The sequence below is a fragment of the Salarias fasciatus genome, chromosome 15 (assembly GCF_902148845.1).
Source record: "Salarias fasciatus chromosome 15, fSalaFa1.1, whole genome shotgun sequence".
Taxonomy (NCBI): domain Eukaryota; kingdom Metazoa; phylum Chordata; class Actinopteri; order Blenniiformes; family Blenniidae; genus Salarias; species Salarias fasciatus.
Genome location: NC_043759.1, coordinates 21,796,274 through 21,803,994, shown reverse-complemented (window position 1 = coordinate 21,803,994; position 7,721 = coordinate 21,796,274). Strand labels below are relative to the sequence as shown.

Genomic DNA, 7,721 nt, shown 5'->3' with positions numbered 1-7,721 from the left:
CTCAGACAGGGCCCGGGCCCCATGTGGCCGCTTCGCACACACTCACAGGCTGATCTAGAAACAGGGCGATCCTTGGAGAGCATGCATGCTAACACACACACACACACACACATACACACACACACACACACACACACACACACACACACACACTCACACAGCAGTGTGGGCTACATAAAGAGCATGGAAAGCTGTCTGTGCTGAGCTCAGATCCAAATCCTTCCAAGGCAGGTGCAGTCCTGTGCTCTTATCCTCTGTATTTGCAGCCCTGTCCGGTCTCTGGTGTATATTTTATTCTTCAGTCCTCCAGGAGTCTCTCCTTCAGGTCTCTCTGGCTGCCTTCTGCTCCCTCTTTCCCCGTCCCGCTGCCGGTTAGTGGATGATTAACCGTTGTGTTCTTAGGTCAGCTCCAGTGATGAGGAGGACATTCTACACCGTAATCACCCTCCTCCTCCCCCCACTGAGCCACACACACACACACACACACACACACACACACACACACACACACACACACACACACACAGTTACACAGTAACCTTTTAAAATGGTCTAACCATGGTTCCTTGAGTCACAATATAAATCATACAAAGGCATTGAAACCAGAATCAGCGATGACAAACAGTCTGAGGTGTGGACCAGGCCTGTGACGTCAAACCGGACGGACAGGCTGCCAATAGACAGCATCAAAGATCTTGTTTTTCTCTCATAGACAGTTCAGTGTATAGGAGCAACCATATTAAGCATGTGGTTTTAATCATGTGTCTGATCAATGCAGATGGCAGCAGATGTTTGGCTTGTTTACACAATGTTTTCAAGCGAGAATGCTAAACTGTTGCTGCTGTTTGGAGGCCTGTTTTTACGTTAACACTGCTCAGATCCTGTGAAAATGGTTCCCATGGTGGAAATTTACAATAACGCTTGAGCTGCGTCTGTGGAGACAGTTTAAACTACCGTGCACTCAGTAAACAGTTCTTCTGCTCTATAGCAGATGGACAATAACAACAACGTTCCCCTCACCCTGCCATGAGACACGGGCGCCAGCGTCGACAGGCCGGATGCTCTCCGGTGTGACGCTGCTTTCATGGGATGCTGGATGAGTCTCTGCCTCTCTTCCTCACAGGAAGCAATCACTGGCTGGACGCCATAAATCTGCTCTAAAGCTTATTGCTGTGTGTGAGCGGCCTGGAACGGCCGGCTGGCGGCCTTCAGGTGAGGCTGACTTGATGATATGATCCTGGCCGAGGCCATCCGAACCGCCGGGGCCGCTGCCGCGAAAGTGGCAGACAATGGAAAGCAGCAGTGAGGTTTGGAGGCGATGAGCTCTGCTCAGCGCCGAATAGCGTCTGCGTTTCTGCTACTGTGTGTATTAAAGTGCAGGTCAGGGGTTGGATTGCACCGCGGTGCCTGCTGCTCGATTCTTCCTCGCTCAGCTGATGAAAGGAGGGATATGGCCGTATATCCGCCACGTAACCCAATACGCCCTCAAACACACACATGCACACCGAGGCGAGCTCAACCTTTAACTGAGCGCCTGCAGTGACCGAGCGCAGCCTCCGGCGTTACTCCGCTTTAAACGTGTTGATGCTGTATAATTTGATTTGGCGTTCGGACCAAAACTCACAGTTGCGTCAGTTTCTGAGCGCGGCCCGGCGCCGGTAAACCCGGCGCAATCGCAACGAAAACACTCCGTCGATCATTTTTCTCCCATTATGTGGGAGAGAAACGCCAGCGCACTCCTAGATACAATCAGCGACACAAACCAGACGAGGGTCGATCTGTCTGAGCCGTAAGGCAAAAGCAAAAAAAAAAAGAAAAAAAGAAGAAGACATAAATACACGGTGCGCTGGTGTCAAGTTTGAAATGAGCCACAAAATACAGAAGCAGCTCGCGATTAGTGGTTTGACATCAGTAGAACTGAAAACGCAGTGAAAATACCAACTAAACCCTTTCAAGAAGTCACTCGGTTTCCTAAAAAGTCAAACCTCCAGTTAATCTCTCTCTCCTTCACGTCGTGCTCGTACGCCAGGAGCGCCGCACTTCATAAATGCGTCTTAAGGCCGCGGCGTGTGCGCGGGAGGTGTTAACACACCCTCCCTAATGCCGGCGACGGGCGTCAGGCTGGATCTGGCTTCAGTGGCGGACGGATTCAGAGCGAGGGGAAAAGTGAGAACGGAGGCTGGCCGAGATCGGTGGCGGACCGGAAGCGAGTGAGAGCCGGAGAGAGCAGCGGGAGACGGGACGAGTGAGAAGGAGAGAAACCGAGCTTCACGACTGCAAAACAAATGTGAATTAATAAGCCCTCAGGAGACTTTTTTATATAACCTCACCGCTGCCATGCTTCACTGTGTTGCAGAGATGTCTCTTGTGTGTGTGTGCGCGCGCGTGTGCGTGCGCGTGTGTGTTTCCATGGTTCAGAAAAGGTCATTCTCACTGCCAGAGACCACAGTCTATTTGTGTGTGCGCTTTTTACGAGTGCACACATATTTGTAAGCCGCTTCTAAAAGTACTGCGATGAATGCGTGCTTTTGAAATTATGTCTTTGCATCGAGACGAAAACTTCATTTACACGCCTCACAGTGTAATTATGAGGGTATAGATAGTCCATAGGCTGTGTGTGTGTGTGTGTGTGTGTGTGTAGTGTTGGTGCGCAGGAATGCTGGCTTGCCTGTAGGACTTGGCGAGCTTCTCGGCGGTCACATTAAATGAGTAGAGAAACCCCCTTCTGCTTCCTGCCTGTAATAAATGGATCCCCAGCAACCATTAAGGCATATTTTAACACCAAATAACTCCACCAAACCGCACTACAACAGACACAGGCGACCCCCACCCTCTCAACTCTCTGTTTCCTATTCTTCTTTAAAAAAGACGCCTTAAAGTTAAAAGCCAAACTCACTGTTTGTTGGCTGCAAGTGTTTCAATCACAGATAGATTGAGAAAATAAACAGAAATGTCTCTCGCTTTTGTCCTTTTCTTTGCAGAACTGTAGCTATTTGAGTGCTTTTATTACAGAAACCCTGTAAATACAACCATTAAATCACAAGCATTAATGAACTTGTGTTCATTATTGTGACTGAGAGATTGATATTCCTGATAGAAACAATTATCCTGCTGCCACACTGTAATGACACGATTACGTTACATTGTTGAATGAAAAAAATGTTAAAGGCTTTCAGAAATATGCAAACCATTGAATAATAGGCACAAGGGTAATATACAATTTTATTATCATTACCCAAAAATTGCAGCTTTTCAGGGGGTAAAAACTACCAAGGGAGTCAAATTTTCTGTGGTGGAATGTCAAATCCAACCATTATTACCATGTGTTGGACAGCGGTGGGCAAGATTCTATGAATGTGTACTGGAATAGAGTTACCACTTGCTCCTCTATGTAAAAGAAGAAACAGCTTACCTTTGATTGCCTCTCTCTTGCAGAGTTCACGTTGCTGTATTGTGTTGGAGATGCGATTTTCTAGAAACTACAGAATTCTACAGAAAGGATTATGTATGGAATGTATATATTTGTGTATGGAGTATATTAGTTTGAATGGCATGCACTTGTATCACAGATTGATGATGGACTGCTTGCTGAACTGTCCAGTATAGTGGCATCAGCTCCAGACCACCATTACAATGATGAAGGACGAGTCAGTTTAGATTGTCTGAGAGCTCTATGGATTTCTCCAACCACAGCTAAAAGGTAATGATGCGAGAGAGAAGGGGGTGAGCTCAGTCTGCACTTCTCTTGAAGTTTATGTTTGTTTGTTTCATGGAAACCAGCAAAATTAAAGCTCTCAGAACCATGAAGTGACACCTCAGAGTGTTGTCATCTTTCATTACAGTAATGATGCCTGTATGTTCAGAGTTGTGTCCCAGGATTACAGGTTGTTGCACAGATGATTTTCATGATGCAAACTTAGTGAAGTGTGGTATATATCAACAGTCGGCACACACACACACACACAGAGTCAGTAACCCCTCCTCCTCTGGCGTCCTTCCTCTTCTGCAGAGCTCCTGTCCCCATCTGCCCTCCAGTGGACACAATGAACTGATGCAAGGTCACCGCTCCACATCCAGACACTCAGCCGTCTGAGTTTTGTTTCAGTTTCTACAAGAGGAAAAAGTATTTACTATCAGTCTGCTGCTTCAGAAAGTTTCCCAACTGAATGCAACAAGTGTCCAACATGTTGACGCTGGCTCTGTTTATGGTCTGCTTTTGTTAACGAGGTTTGAGGAAATGTGGGGAAAATGTAAGTCAGCAGCTGAAGCGTTCGTTAGGGTGAATTGAGTCATGTCGCGGTATAACTCCAGCGAGGTTGTGAGCACTAGGACGGGTTCACTGAGAGTAATGAGGAGGCTGTGATAAAAACCACCGACAAAGGTCGGAGCAGCAAAAGCAGGTGTGGGCGCTCATCCACATGCTTCCAATTATCTGATGTAAAATAAAGGGATTACTCTCCAGGGCTGGAAGTCGTCCCAGTGCTGAATTATCGCTCGCTTCATGTTGTCATTAGGCAGGGCGAAGCTGATGGCTTCATCACTGCCGGCGGCGGCGGCGGCGGCGGCGGCTTCTTTGACGCATCGTCAGCTGTCAGCGACACTCAGCCGTCACTTCGCCGTGTCGTCAGCCAGTGTCCGCATCCTGCCGCGGGTTAAAGCTCTCGTGTTTTGCGGTCTCTGACCAAGTGATGCTGATTACAAATGATTCTCACGGACAAAACGGCGAGCTGCAGTCGAGGACTTCAGGCCCGGCGTCTCCCACATCGGCGGCCTGCGAGACCGAACCAGCGCAGCCCACAGAAACATTTCAGCCAGATCGGGTTGCTCCAGCCCTGAAGTCAACCAGAAACTGTCGTGACATTTCTTTCTAAACTGTTTGGGGAAGTTTTGAGAAAACAAAAAGTGCCAAGAACAACTGAACTAAAGACAGAGTGAAATAATAAAAAAAAGGAAAACACAGTTGTGGCCCACAGTTACCTTTTCAGTGCTGAAGTTTAGCTAAAAACTAACTTTCATAGGTGCAAAAACTGTGGATTTCTTCTCTGAGGTTAAACATTTATCACTGCATAAGATCATAAAATGTCAATGTGAAGTTTATCAACTTTTATTGTCAACTTGTATTTAATGAACAGTTTATCAAGCTTCACAATATTCTACATACTGATGAACAGATCAACAAGACAAGCATCAAATCACTTCAATAAGAAATACCAAGCACCGAAATCCATGTTCAAACAGCCTCAGTTGTGGTGATATTTTAATATTTTGATTTTTGCTTCCAGCCCAACAGGAAGCATCCATAAGTAAAGAAAAGTCACCCAAATTCCCAAGCTTTTTCGAAATCAATTTTTTCAGGTTTTTTTATTTCGCTGGAGACGCTCCTTCGGTGTCATACCACAAATCAGCACCAGATGTCATTAAATTTACTATATAGGGATTTTTCCTATTCACTTACAAGTGTGAATAAGAGCAGAAATTAAAGTAAAATCTTTTGCAATCAGTGAAGATGATTCTTTAGCAGGGAAAATGGAGCCTATATTGTGATTGCGTGTATATTAAGCCAGCACAGTGTTGCAGTGTTAGAGTGCTGTGTCAGGCCTCTGTGACTGAGCAGGCGATCTGCTCAGGTCATGAGCGTTCCCCCGAGAAACAACATGAGACATGTTTTTAAGTGTTTTTTGAAGGCATCCACTGAGTCCAGGGAGCGCAGGTCTGGAGGAAGCCGGTTCCAGAGCCGAGGCGCGGTGGATGTAAACGAGCGGTCACCTCTAGTTTTAAAACGAGTCCGGGGAACTCTCAGCAGGTTCTGATCCAATGACCTCAGATTTCGGGCCGAACTGTAGGACTTGATTAAGTGTCTGACATAAATGGGAGCCTGGCCATGTAGGGCTCGGAAGGTCAGAACCAGGATTTTAAACTGGACACAGAGCACAACAGGGAGCCAGTGGAGCGATTTTCACACAGGTGTGATGTGGGACCTCCTGTTGGTGCTGGTCCGTAGTCTAGCTCAGTTTGTGAGTTTCAGAAGGCTTGAATGAGCAGTACAGTTGCAGGTCGTCAGCAAATAGGTGGTAGGAGACATCACCGAACTGCTGGATTATCTGGCCCGGATTTGAGTAAAGCACAGAGCTCGCTTGTCCTGTGTGAATGCACTGAAAGAAACATAGACGTCTGGGGGAATTCACAAATTACCAGAGGTCCCTAGGTAATACTTACCCTGTGCAAATAGGACATGCTATGTCTTTAACTGTCCATCATGTTTTAGTGCATACTCTCTTACTCTGGTTTGTTTTAATTTCATATTTTATTTATTATTATTTTAGATGCAGTGCATTTATGGGGGCCATCCATATCGGGAGTTGTCTGGTCTGCCTGTGGAGGGTGTCGTGCTGGGGACTCTTCCGTCCTGATTGATGGGAGGCCTGCACTATGGTTCATGGACTGTGGGGTGAGTCGGCGTGTCCCTAGAGCCCTCATAGAAATGGGCTGTGGCACCTTTGGATGTTGATGTCCCCTTATGATTTTTCTTTTTCTCCTGGTTTATCAATGCCATTGTTAGGATTGTCTTGTATTTTAGTAATTGCTGACTCCTTTGCACTATTCATCTGACCTCGATACCCTCTGTTCCTCTCTTTCTCTGTCTCCCTCTCTCTAAAAACACATCCTAACGCTGAATCAGTAAATCAATCTGTCTGTCCTATCCTGTTCTCTCTTTCTATCGGTAGTGGGCGGGCAAGTGGCCCCGACTCAGCCCACTATTTCTGCTCCTCTTTTTTTTCCCTCTCCTCCTGATCTTCTCTCCCCTTCCCCCTCCTCCTGCAACTATTTCTAATTCTCTTCCTCCTCATCCTCCTCGTCCTCTTTTTCCTCTTCTTCCTACATGTCATCCTCCTCCTCCTCCTCCTGATCCTCTCTCCTCTTCCTCCTCCTCCTGCACCTAATTCTAATCATCTTCCTCCTCCTTCTCCTTCTTGTCCTCCTCTTCCTCTTCTTCTTCCTTGTCCTCCTCCTGCTCCTTCTCCTGGTCCTCCTCCTCCACCAGGTTGTCTCAGTTGAAGGTGTGGTCCTCCATGTTGTATCCCGCTCATCTCTACTTTAGCGCAGTTCCGATTTCGTCCGAGTCTCCTTAGCTCTTTAGTTCTGATTCTGTCCTAGAGTCCCTTTAGCTCTTTAGTTCTGATTCTGTCCTAGAGTCCCTTTAGCTCTTTAGTTCTGATTCTGTCCTAGAGTCCCTTTAGCTCTTTAGTTCTGATTCTGTCCTAGAGTCCCTTTAGCTCTTTAGTTCTGATTCCGTCCCAGAGTCCCCTTAGCTCTTTAGTTCTGATTCTGTCCTAGAGTCCCTTTAGCTCTTTAGTTCTGATTCTGTCCTAGAGTCCCCGACTGCTAGTGTGCAGTTCCGATTCCCTGGTTGCTAATGTGCAGTTCCGGTCTGCAGCTGAGTTTCATGTTGTTTATCAATACTGATCACGATAAACTGATCAATACTTGTCACGATAAACTGACTCAGCCTCTTGTAAAACCAGCTGCGCATCCACGAGATGAACCTTTGGAATGGGATACTTCGGTGGAGTCGGTGCTTCACCTCTCCCAAAATCAGTCAGCGTCCCACATTTGGCTGATCCATTCACCCACAGGCCAGCGTAAAGCTGTCCTTTGTCACAGAAGTAGAATTTTCCGTTCCCGTTCTTCTTGCCGTCTCGCCAGGAGCCTTCGTACCAGTT

The 7,721-nt window shown here is 46.9% G+C and overlaps 1 protein-coding gene across 1 annotated transcript in view; it reads right to left on the bottom strand.

Annotated features, from left to right (window-relative positions):
- Nucleotides 1-7,478: 7,478 nt before the first annotated feature.
- Nucleotides 7,479-7,721, bottom strand: part of LOC115402038 (MORN repeat-containing protein 3-like) — a 711-nt gene continuing 468 nt past the window's right edge. The window contains exon 1 of the mRNA XM_030110453.1: nt 7,479-7,721. This exon is cut by the window's right edge and continues 468 nt beyond it. Coding sequence (XP_029966313.1) covers nt 7,479-7,721 — 243 coding nt within the window.